The 13,039-nt window shown below is 48.6% G+C and overlaps 1 protein-coding gene across 1 annotated transcript in view; it reads right to left on the reverse strand.

Annotated features, from left to right (window-relative positions):
• Positions 1 to 1,446: 1,446 nt before the first annotated feature.
• The window catches only part of CCDC92B (coiled-coil domain containing 92B), a 53,271-nt gene continuing 41,678 nt past the window's right edge, over positions 1,447 to 13,039 (reverse strand). The window contains exon 4 of the mRNA XM_054008316.1: positions 1,447 to 2,616. Within this exon, the coding sequence (XP_053864291.1) occupies positions 1,862 to 2,616 (755 nt within the window). The 3' untranslated portion in view covers positions 1,447 to 1,861. The remainder of the gene's footprint in view (positions 2,617 to 13,039) is intronic.

Genomic DNA, 13,039 nt, shown 5'->3' on the forward strand with positions numbered 1-13,039 from the left:
AAATAGAAGACCTATAGTACAATAGCAACAGATGCTCTACGACATGTGTTATGGGACAACTTCTCAGGTAGGACCCCACTCACAGCTTTATGCCTCCCAGTGGACACAAAGAGCTTAGCAACACAACACCCACTGGTGCATCTTAGTGTGCTTCAACAATCATAAACATCATGAGCATAAGAACTCTTCAAGGGTGTGACCCAAAACCCACTGAATCAATGGAAATGCTCCTATTAATGCTAATGGGCTTAGTGTGTGTGGTGGGGGTAATTTTGTAGTTAGGGCACTAGGCTGGGACTCAGAAGACCTGGGTTCCCTTTCTGACTCAGCTTCATACTTCCTTGGTGAACTTGGATAAGTCACTTGATCTACCCTGTGCCTGGGATTTCCATCTATTAAATGGGGATCAGAATAGCACTTCCATACCTCCCTGGGGTGTTGTGAGGATACAATCCATTAATAACTGGAAGGTGCTCAGATACCATGGTATAGAGGACCATGCAAGTACCTATCTAGAAAGATGGGGCTCAAGCCCCAAAGAAGACAGATTTGTAGTTTCCTTATAACTCCCGTTCAGTATCACAGCAGAAAGGAGTGGCTGACTCTGCCACAACATGTTTGCGATGTATGAGATCGCATCCTCAAGCAGCTCGTTGCTAAGTTGGTTACTTAGTCTGCTGAGCAGGACTTCAGTGGGGAACTATTGCATGCTTAGTAACTTAACTTAAAAACAAAATCCTGGTGTCTAAGCAGAGTAGTAACAGACACTGATTACTAGAGAACTCTGCCTGGAATGTGGAGTAACTAGGACACATTTAGAAAACCTGCCGTAATAACATGCAAAACAAAAGTATTGGCCAACGTTATCAAAAATGACTATTGACTTTGGGTGCCCACCTAGCGATAATTTAAAGGGGCCTGATTTTTAGATGAGCTTCTGAAAAATCAGACCCCCTTTGAGATAGCTCATGCTGGGCACCCCAAAAATGGAGGTGCCCAAAATCAATGGTCATGTTTCAAAATCTTGTCCATTCCGTTTTGCATAATTACTAAAAAGGAGAAATTTGGGTGAAAATATGAATTTCAACATTGTTGAGTGACTATTTCAGACTCGATTGGCTTGGCCATGCTGTTTCTGCAGATGATTTAAAAATCCCTCTTAGACAAACTTGACCGATTGTCATTCAACTGCCGACATTCTCCAGAACCTGGAATACCTTATATTAGACATTTTGGGCCAAATTCATCCCTGTCCCAACTCCAGTGATGTCATGAAGTTAGAACCAAGGAGGAGTTTGGCGCATCCTGCCAATTGCCACGTTCACCATCAGTGAATGGCTTTATGTGCAATTCTGCCATTCCCCACCCCCACCCCTGCCACCCTCCACCGCTACCTAGTGCCAATGAAAATAAGAACAATTTATCTAGAAGGAACAATGACAACAATAACGGTAAGAGATTTGAGTCTCAGAAATCTTAATTTTTACGAAAGGGAAGCTCTAGACAATTGTTAATAACCGTTCCCTCCACGCTCAAACCTTCTCTCCACGTTCCACATCTGTGCCCATCTTCTCTTGGAGTCAACTCCAGAACAACATTCAAAATGCCCTCAGCACTGCTTGCCCTCCCGCTCCCCTGCCCCACCATCCCTTGGGATAAGACAGCCATTCTATGGTCATCTTGAATGGAGATGTTAGACGAGCCAGATTGTTTCTAGCTCCTTGAGGGAATCCAAACTGACAGTATTTTACTTCTTGATGGGATGGTGGGGAAGAAATCTTTGTAGGCCCCAGTCTCTTTTTTGGTATAGCCAAACTCATTTTCTGCATTTAGCAGCCACACTGTTCTGCTTTCTTTGTTTTTACTCCAAGCCTTTTGAATTCCTGGGGTTGGATCCATGCTGTTTGCCTTTCTCACCCTTCCAGGGCTTGGGTTTGGCTGAAGGCCTGGTGCTCATACCTTCTGCTTGCTCCTGGGAATGAAGACAGGAGGGCCTCGGCAGGCTGGAGCCCCCAGCTGCACTGTCACTCGGATCAGCCCCTGTTCTGTTAAGGGCCTGGGCTTTGGGCTCAAATTTCTGACGATGGGGAGCGTGGTGCCTTTTAGTGTATAAAAAAAGTGCTGGGTCGGGCATGGGGTCTGCCTCTTCGAAGCTGCTCATCCTCTCCCTCTGGAAGGAGTCCTTGATGACTCCCTTACTATAGGAGCAGTCGGTCACCAGCCTCCAAACGTGAGACTTGTGGATTCGCTTTTTGGGCCTCGTCTCATTGGAAGGCTGCGTGGGGAATGGTTTGTCCGGAGGCCTGTCGGGCGGGGGCTTGCCACCTTGCCGGGAGCCATGCAGTTTCTGTTTGGTGGCATGCAGCTGGAAGGAGAGATAAGCAGCAGCCTCCGTCTGCTTCTGCACCTCCGTGTTAAGGATAGTCACCCGGTGGCTTCTTCTCTTCAGCTCCTCAAGGAATTTCCTCTCCTTGTTCCTGAGATTGCATCTCAGCGCGGACACCAGGGTCTCCTTATGTCTGAGCTCCTTCCTCAGCTCCAGATTATCCTTCTCCTTCTCATGCAACTGGGCTTCCATGATCTTGCACTTCTCCTCCAGTTCCCGATCAATGTCATCTAAGGAGAACAGGACAATAATCAGTGTTCAAAATGACATCATTAGTTTGCAGTGAAATGAATTAGAAGGGTGGGGAAGGATTGGACAGGATAGCTCAGGGGATATATGGAGGCTTTCAACAATTCCTGTAGGTTGCATCCACATTGAGGGACATCAACAAAAATTATTCAGGAAATTGAAATGCTGTGAGTCCCATTCCCCTAGTGCAAATGACTCTTTTAAAACCTCAGTTTCATGATTCTTTATTCCATATGTAAATAATTTTCAGCAACAAAAGTAAGGGAATGCTAAACTTGTGTGTAACATAGATAACTCTGGCACTAAAGTAATAACATGTCCCTTGAAACAAGGACTATGTCCCTCACTCCTAATTTAAATGTAATCTTGACCCAAACACAGTATCCGTTTTCCACTTCTATTGTTCTCACTTAAATGTATCACATACACATCTGAAGCCAGAACCTTCAGTCTGATGATGGTATCTTATGAAGCAAGTCTGCTTGATATGCTGAATACAGTGATATGTTATGAACGGGAGACATTATTCTTTGGCTGTAAAATTTAATCCTGCGCTTGTGTGTTCTCAGCGCTGACCTCGGAGCTGAGCCCTGCAATGGAGTTTATGGGTCAGGAGAAGAAGAGAGAAAAAAATACTGCAAAACAATCAGCTAAACTTATTAGAAGGTGTCATTGACCTCTTTCCAGATACTACACAACCTGATTAGAGAGAATGGAGGATGTTAATCTAGTATTACAGAGGAGCTAGGAGCATGATTGACTGAGAACCTAAGGAGGAAAAAAAAAAACATATCAAAACCCTCGGCTGTACAGAAATAATGTGCATTTTTTTGCTTTGCTGAGGGGACTTGTCCTTTGTCCCCAGAGAGAGCTGGAGAAGCAGCTCTCCGTGCCACTATAAACCTTCATGCTTCAAGGCACAAGCCAACTACTAGCTGCTGTGAGGAAGGCTCTTCCTCTCTGGGCAGGTTATTCCATCATTGTCCATTACTGAGATTCCTGCACCTGGTTCTGGGCGCTGTCCAAAACGAGGCACCCTGACTAGCCGGACCATTGGTCTGATCCACTGTGGAAATCCCTATGGTTCTATTAACCTTTCACTGGCATGCTGTTTGGTAGTTGTTATTTTGGGGCTGCCTTTTTTTTTTTTTTTTGCATTCATGGTTATTTCCCATTATCTATGAAGGAACTGAAGATTCCCCCTCTATCCTCTTATTAATGGGGCTGGGATTTTCAAGAGAGTCTAAGGGAGCTAGAAACCTAACACTAAATAGGATGTTGGTGCCTAAATTCCTTAGGTTCCCCTGAAAATCCCAGCCTGGGTGAACACGGCTGCTTTAGACACCCAGGCAGACCCTCATGGAACAGTCTTAGTTTTGTTCCGTTTTGTTTTAAGCATCACCCTTGCAACGTATCCGGCTGGCTCTCCGTTCTCTTACACTCATTTTAGGCCAGTGAGTCCAGTGAAGTTGATGATGTTGCATAGCTGCGAATGTGGAGCTTTTGATGCCAAAGAAGAGGAAGTCAGATTGTCACCGATCAAGATTCATAACAAGGGCAGGATATTAAAGAAGAGAGGGAGAGAGAGCTTTGTAATAAAACCTCCCTAAGAACCAACACGCAGCAGTTGCTAAAAAATGTTCATGGTGTCTGCCAGTTGTCAGGCCGGAGACATGTTCACAATCTCTAGCAGCGGTAATGACATCATGTTCCTTTGTCTCAACTCGCCCTCAGTTACAGTAATGATGGAGGGGCGGGGGAGCAGAGTGATGGAATATAAACACAGATCATGAGCCAGTTTTTGCTCCTGAGGGTTGGAAGGGTGCAATGGAAGGCAGAAATGAACCCACCCGTTGCAAACTCAGAGCCCTGATATCCCAGTACCATCTGAGCAGTGAACATTTGCCGTGGAAGCGGTTAGCAATGCTGAATAATTCAGTAGCAGCACTAGGATTTTTTTTTTCTTGGCAGCTCTAGTCACAACACGAAGGGCCCTGTATCATTTTTCAAAGCGTAAGTAGGAGGGGTGAACATCCGCTCCGGGGCTGAGCTCAGTGAACACTGAAGGGAGAATTCTCTGCAGGTTTGACATTGGCTCTGCAGGTTTGTCACTGGCACTTTGCACTTGTGACAAGTTCCGGGGAAACACCAGGCAGAATCCAGGTCTCTCCTTTCTCACCTCCACCCTCAAACTGGACTCCAGCAAAGCCCCAGATTAGTGTAGAATCCAGACGTTCTCAAAGCAGATGCTGCTCTGAGGTTCACACCCAAAATCTGACTCCTAAACCCATTTCACAGCCACTCTGGCCTCCTTCCAGTGAATTTGCCACACCTGTCAGCTCCTTTATTGATTCAAGCCAAATAGATTTACCAGGAGGGCGTGGCTTGTTCTCTAGAGCATGCAGAGAAAAGAAAATGCAGCCTCAAACCTACCATCCTCCTGTATGATGAGGCAATAGCCAGGAATACCATATCCGAAACCGGAGTGGGGCAAGGGAAAGGCAGGCTTGTGATATAAGGCAGGACCTGCATAAACTTACTTTTACAGCTTACTACATTTGAGGCTATAGAAGGAATCGGTTCCCATCCCCTGCTTCCCGGTATAAATGATCCAGCTCCATAAATGGGCTATTCGCTGGAAAGGCATTGAACTAGGCTTTCAGAGACCTTGGCTCTGCTGTATGCCCTTGGACCCAGACTCACCTTTTCTCCGGCTTGCCTCTTTAGATTGTAAGACGTTTAGGGCAAGGTCTGTCTTTTCCTAGGTGTTATCTAGCACCTGGCACAATAAACCTGTTTGCTTGGGGCTGCTAAGTGCTACCATAATACAAATAATAACTAGGATCCAGTCCCTAGGGTAAAGAGGGGGTGAGAAATCAGTACGTACAGTGCACTGCTGGCCGGAACAGCCTGCGGGCCTGGCCCTAGGGAGCGGGGAGGGCTGTGCCCCCATGGTAGCTAAGTGGCTAACGCAGCAGTGGAGGCAATAAAATAAATAGGAAAGCACGTGGCAGGGGTAAGAGGAGCAGCGGCAGCCTCCTGGGGAGGGGAATGGCAAGAGAGGTCTAAGAAACTGATGTCCCCACCTAGGGCCCGAGGTGCTTTTCTCACTTCCTCCAAAAACGTATCAGACTGGCTCTGGTGGGCCGGCAGCTCTGTGTGAGAGGCTGGTCAAACACTCGGGGTGAGGGAACGAGTCCATCCAGGGGATGCTAGGCTGGGAGGAAAAGTCTGCCCCGGAGAGGGGAACGGAGAAAGTTTTGGTGAGTCTGGACCCCTACGGAGCCGTAGCTTTGGAAGAGAAGATTGTCCAATAGTCAGAGCAGTGGACTGAGACTATGGAGACCTGGGTCTCTTGTTGGCTGCAATAGCGGCAAGTCACCTAGCCATGCCATGCCCCAGTTCTTAGCACTCACATGCCTTTAATCCACCTCTGTATCCTTCTGACCCCGGCTTCACCCTGCCTTGGCCGTCTGTTATTCATTTTGCTGGCTTTGCTCCGTTAAATCCCTTTTACTGCCACCTGGCTTCCCTCCCCCCCCCCCCCCCGCAGAGCTGGTATTCTGTGACCTAGCCTGAGATCGCTCTGCGAAGGAAGCAGACACAGCCCTTCACCATATCCCCCAGCATTTCAAGTGGCTAACGGGGAACGCCGTTGGGCACCGCACATCCCTGTCAAGCCATCCCCACTGCAGCTGCTGGCCCCCGAGTCTACATCAGGCTCATCCCCTGCTTTCCAGACCAGCCTGCCCCGGGGGTAGCATCTGTCCCCATCTCTGAGCTCCCCTCCGTAGCTCTGCCCCTGCCTATGGTATGCACCGTGCAGAACCTGGGTACCACTGAATGGGGGAAATGTTCTACTTCGCCCGGGGCGCAGGGTGTGGGGGTCAAAGCAGGACGGTCCCACAAATCCGGGACTGTTGGGAGGTGTCCCCCACTCTCCTTTGCCCCCACCCTCGCGTTAGGCACAGTCAAGTCATTGCACAATATCTTTATTAAGGGTGGTGAGAACAGCCATGGAGCTGCGCACCCACCACACAAACACTCAACAGACTCTCCCTTGTCTGTTTTCCGATGAAAGATCAAAGTAAATAGCCACTGTGGCATGCAGAGATTTAATCAACTAGCCCATTCTCCTTCAGAGTCTCTCCCCTAGTGTCCCGTCCAGTCAAGGTCTGATCCCTGCTATGGTGCACTACAACCACCGAACAGAAGAACCCGCCCTGAAGCAACTGGATCCCTGAGCATGACAAGCATCTGCCGAGCACCGTGTGTTCCGCGTGTAGTCAGCGTTTCTCTCTGTGCCTGTTTGCTCACTGCACAGTCACCCCTGGTTAATAATGCGTAGCCTGTTTGCCTTCTTTCGGTTCCTGTCAGCAACTGACTGCCGGAGCCTGGAAGTGCTGACAAGACTTTTAAAACAGAGATACTGGATGTAGCAGCCAGCTTCTCAGCGGCTCCCATCCCAATATTCCCTTCCCACACTTCGTCCCGATGACTGACGGCTTCTCTGCCCGGCCTTCTCTGAGTCATGTCGGAGCTGCCCAAAAAACGGAGCCTGGCTTTACAAGCATAATGGGAAAGTCTGTGAAGCGTGTGGTCTAGCAGACTCAGCAGGGCTCAGTGCCAGGCCCACAGTACTCAATAGGATAATCAGCCGTTCTCAAATTTCATTGCACCGTGGCCCCCTTCTGACAACAAAAACGACGACACGAAGCCTGAGCCCGCCCAAGCCCCGCTGCCTGGGTGGGGGAGTCAAAGCCCAAGCCCAAGCCCGAGGCGAGGGACCTGTAACCTGAGCCCCGCCACCCAGGGCTGAAGTCCTCGGGCTTTGGCCCCAAGCAGTGGGGCTCTGGCTTCAGCCCCAGGTGGTGGGCCTTGGGCTTTGGCTCCAGCAAGTCTAACGCTAGCCCTGGCAACCCCATTAAAACGGGGTCACGACCCACTTTGGGGTCCCAACCCACACTTTGAGAACTGCTATGATAGATAGATCTGGCCCCTTTTGTGGCTATAGCCACATCCCCTTGTCTTCTCTTGTGTTTCATTTTCCTACCCCCATAGGTGCGGACAATGACATGTGGTGTATTGAAAACTGGTAAAATTAAAAGCTATTCCTGGTCCTGCTTGCAGGCTAGAGGGCTCTGTAGGGAAGTGTGTGATCTGGCTCCTCAGCACAGCAGTCAGTCTGCAGAGAGGCAGCCTAGAGCAAGGTGAGGTGAGTTATGCTGCGCTGCCTTAGGGAGCAGCCTGCTTTCTCTCTCTCTGCTTTTAGTTTTTGTGTGCTAAATTTCTGGATTTTAAGAAATAAAGTAGCATTATGTTGCAACCTTCCAGCAAGAGTATTGTATGTTTTTATCTAATTGCTCTGTGTGTATGCCATGATTATAACACGACACTTACTCAGCCAGCTCACAGAAGTGTGGTGATGAGGCTTCATTAGTTAATGTCTGTAAAGCAATTTGGATAATACTTTACATTTCTATAATCCCTTCTGCCTGGTGATCTCAGTGGGTTTTAAAACATTAATGAATGATGCCTCACAGCATCCCACTGAGGCAGGGAAATTATCGCTACTTTACAGATGAGGAAGCTGAAGGACAGAGAGATGAAGCGATTGCCCAAGGTCATCAGGAAGTTTGTGGTGGAACCAAGAATATATCTCAGTTCCTTTGACACCCACCTAGCCACAGGATCATCTTTCCTTTGCAAAAGTAAAACACGACGTAAGTGCTAAGTATGACCATTTTTATTGTGTAGGCATAAGTCCATTGTTAGGAAAAGGTCTTACTTCTACTCTTTGCATCATCTCAGAATACAAGAAATGTAAGAGAGATTCAAAGACATGAGTGTATTAACTGTGGGTAGAACCTGGAAGGATCAGAATTGTAATTTGATTTGGACTGGTATCCTGAAAGGCATATGCTCACCTGAACCTCTTAATGCTACAAAACTGGGAGGAAAAGTTCCTGAGAACAAGCTGTCTTGAGAGTTATCCTGTCATTGCTGCTTCTGGTTGGTTCAGAAATGTTAGCACTTTTACGGCAGGTGAGAACCTGACACGGGGAGAAAAACTGAATTACAATGATTAAGGGAGAGGTTGTCAAAAGAGCTCCTCTCTTGAATGGAATGAGACCCTAATCAAGATGGCAAATGAGGTAGAAAATGGTGCGTCTGTACAGCACCATGAAACATTACAGCATTAAATAAATAATCCAAACTCTCCCAGTGTTTTGGGGCATACGGAGCTGCAGTTTCAGTTTAGGCTCATTTAAGATACTAGCAATCACTCATGCTCTAAATGGTAAGGTAGCCACACCATTCCAAATCTCAATCAAGCCTCGTAGCTTAAAATGTTCTGTTCTTCCCCTCTATGAATGTGTTGCTCATGAAACTAACTCAAGCCAGGCATAAGTGCAAGCTGTTGCTGGGCAAACCTCCACCCATCAGCTCTGCCAGTGTAACTCGCTCTTAGGGTGACCAGACAGCAAGTGTGAAAAATTGGGATGGGGTGGGGGTTAATAGGAGCCTATATAAGAAAAAGATCCAAAAATCGGGACTGTCCCTATAAAATTGGGACATCTGGTCACCCTACTTGCTCTTGACCTAAAAGGCCCCACTGTTCCAATGCGAGGCCTCTCTTGAACAGGGATTGTGAATCACATGGTGGTTTAGAACGCCCCGCCTATTCTCACATGGGGTTTGACCAGGATTTGAACCAGGGTCTCTAGAGGGAAAAGGTGAGTGTATTAGCCCCCAGTGCATCAGCCAGTCCTGGACAGAATTATCATGTGACTGTTTTCTTTACAGCACCAAACAGTCTTTTTACTAGTTCCCTGCTTGACAGAGGCACCATTAAGGGAAGACTTGATAATTAGCAGTTGTCTACGCTATCTTGTATTCACTGTGGGAGCTATGAAACAAGCACAGTTTGAACCATCACTAATAATAGCAACAATCGTTATCCTGAGCTCCATTCCTAAAGCAACTTTTGTGGAGCAAGATCCCAAAGCCAGGTGCAGATTGAGGGCTGGACTCAGCCCTCTGGGTGTTGGTAGTGCAGTATTCACCTCCTTTCTCACCAGGGGCAGCTGCATCAGTGCAGGGGAAGGTTGCTCTGTATGACCCCTGCCAGTGGTGGCTTCCCGGAAGGTGTGCTAAATCAGTGCATCTCCCGGGTGTTCAGACCCCGCCCGCTCCCTGTCTGGTTTGCCCATTTTGTAGGTTTTTCTGATTGTTTCTAGGCCATGGAGGGGGGTGGTAGGGCATGCAGCCTGTGCTACTGTGCCTCTCCCCACATCTAGGCAAACTTTCTGCCACCAGGGTTCTGCTTTCAAATCATAGAGCAACCAAGGGAACGAATTTTGCCAAGTCTATATAAAGAGAGCAACCGTCTGCCACTTAAAAGCAGCCACTTCTGGGGCGGAACTCAGCAGCGCTTGTACATGCAGCAATTGTGGACACATTGTTCGCACCCAGCAGTGCACGTGTGTGTTTTTGTGGCCCCAACAGGTCCAACGTTCAGTGTTATATCTGCTGCAAAAGGCTCTAGCCATGCTTACGGAAGTCACAATTTCGGAAAGCTGAAATGAAAAGGAAAAGAAACAAGAAGTAGCTTGCCTGACCTTCACTTTCTCTCCCTAACTGCAAACTCGGCATCAATACAATGTACGATCCTGAGACGGAGCAGGTCTGCCTGAGGCACACGGCCACATAGAATTGTCCCATACCTGACAGAGAAAAACAGCCTGTATGAAGTTTTTTATAGGCACGGTAATAACTCATTACGGAGCCCGGAGACGTTTTCCTTGCTCAGCAATACTGCAGCTGGCCTTTGCAAATGGTCACATACAGCGGGGTTTATTCAGGGAGATTTGACTTTGTTTTCTAGAATGGGCTTCTGTTGAAAGGGGAACTTGCTAACACAGGTACTTTGTAATATGATACAGAATACGTGGGGAGTGATCCTTAGCTAGCACCATTCGATCTGGTGTTCGTATCTACATCATCAGTTCAAGTCTCCTAGTGGATCTGAATCTGATGGCTTCCTACACTGTCAGGCATCATGTAAGGCTTAAACCAGTCTCTACTATCTCTGTCTACCACACTGTTTGCCGGAATGGCTACCTTTGAGTTTCTATAACTTAACTTCTTTACAAGGATAGGTTGTTGGCCTATAGCTCAACCCCCCAACCTGGAGGTTCAGAGGACTGCTTTTCATCTGGTGCCTACCCTTTGACCTGGCCTACCAGAGGTCAAAACTCTCACTGACATATTTCTCATGGTCATTGCCTTCTCACTGCTTCAAGGGGTTGGCCCAGGGAAGCCACTCAGGTCAGAGGCAATCAAAATTGTTACCACCTTTTAGCCTAGGCGAGATAAGGCTTGCTGGTTCCTTTCTTTAGATCTGGATGGCTTTCAGTCTATTGTCTAAGCATGACAGATAGGCGCATATCTAAGGGTGGTCACCATGCACAAATAGCCGAAGGAAAGAAACTCCAATGAAGGAGAAGGTGACACAAAGAAGGGTGACTAGGAGTGATGGGAAAGAGAGGACCATTTAGACTGAATAGTGTGATGCTTTCTCCAATAGTAAAAAATCTATCAACCTGTGGAATAGTCTTCAAAAGTAAGTTGGGAGAAGCCTCTTTGCTAGAGATATTTAAAACTGGGCTGGGCAAAGCATTAGATAATATACTGTGGGGAACAATCCTGAGGGGTAGGTTGGTGGGTGAGTCTGTCTATCTTCATCCAGATACACATAATACAAACACTTAGTGAGAGACAGTCATTCCCCGAAGAGCTTACAGTCCAAATCAGTGGTCTCCAACCTTTTTATGCCCAAGATAACTTTTTGAATTTAAGGGCAACCCAGGATCTGCCCCGCCCCTACCTCAAGGCCCCACCCCTTCCATGAGGCCCTGCCCCTTCCCCAAAGCCCTACCCTGCTCACTCCATTCCCCCCCTCTCTCCGTCCCTTGCTCTCCCCCATACTCACTCACTTTCACTGGGCTGAGGTAGGGGTTGGGGTTCGGGGGGGGGTGCGGGCTCTGGGCTGGGGCCGAGGGGTTCGCAATGTGGGAGGGGGTTCTGGGCTGAGCCTGGGGCAAGGGATTGAGGTGCAGGAGGGGGTGAGGGGTGCAAGCTCTGGGAGGGATTTGGGTAGAGGAGGGGGCTCCGGGCTGGGGCAGAGTGTTGGGGTAGAGGAGGGGGTACAGGGTGCTGGCTCCAGGAGGGGTGTCAGAGCTGGGGCTTGGGGTGCAGGAGAGGGTTCAGGGTGCAAGAGGGGGTATGGGGTACTGTCTCCGGGAGGGGGCTCAGGGCTGGGGGTTGGGGTGCGGCCTTCCGCCAGGCAGCACTTACCTCCAGCGGCTCCTGGTCGGCAGTGCAGCGTGGCTGCCGCTAAGGCAGGCTCCCTGCCTACTCCAGCCCCACGCCACTCCCGGAATGGGCCAACACGCCCCTGCAACCCCTGAGGGAGGAAGTGGGAGGGCACGTAGCTCTGCGCACTGTCCCTCTGCAAGCACCACCCCCGCAGCTCCTGTTGGCCACAGTTCCCTGTTCCAGGCCAATGGGAACTGCAGGGGCGGTGCTTGCAGGCAGGAGCAGCGCTCAGCCCCACTGCACCACCAGAGATCGCGATCGACTGGTTGGTGACAACTGGTCTAAATAATAGACAAGACAAAGGGTGGGAGAAAGGAAGGACAGCTCTTTGGGGGAAGGGACCATCTTTTTGTTCTGTGGTTGTACTGTGCCTAGCATAATGGGGCCCTGGCCCATGTCTGGAGCTCCTAGGTGCTTCCACAATACAAATAATAGTACTTTATAATTAATAATAATTATGATTACCCCCATTTTACTGATGGGGAACTGAGACACAGGAAGGCCTCAGGCTAGATTCTGTGCTGCACCTCTCATGGTACATGGCCCAGCAGGTCCCGCCCAAGAGGAGTGAAGGCAAAGGTGACCTAATTTATAGCCGGATGCCCTGCAGCCCAGAATAGCTGTACTGCCAAGGACTCCAACCACTCCCCCTCCCTGGCAGGTGTGGACCATGGAAACATGTGAGACAAAGCCTGAGTGTCCAGCTGCCCCTGCTCTTAGCTGCTAACCCTCCCTGATCCCTAGCTGATTTCATTGCAAGCCCCGGAAAGCAACCACTTTCTTGGGAAACTGGCCAGTTGTCGAAGGGCTACTTCTCAATCTGTGCTGGTAAATATGCACGGGCTTGTTTAAATCGTTTATAATCAATATCTACCTTTTATGATTTGCTTTATGGCCTCCTCTCTTAAGTGTCTGCTGTGGAGAAAAATGCTTTATAATGAGATATTAAGGGAGGTCGTTGCATCTGGTAATTATTACATAAATGGCATTTGAAGAGCAATTATTTGATGGCATCTTAATTTT

The sequence above is a fragment of the Malaclemys terrapin genome, chromosome 18 (genome assembly GCF_027887155.1).
Source record: "Malaclemys terrapin pileata isolate rMalTer1 chromosome 18, rMalTer1.hap1, whole genome shotgun sequence".
NCBI classification, from domain to species: Eukaryota; Metazoa; Chordata; order Testudines; family Emydidae; genus Malaclemys; species Malaclemys terrapin.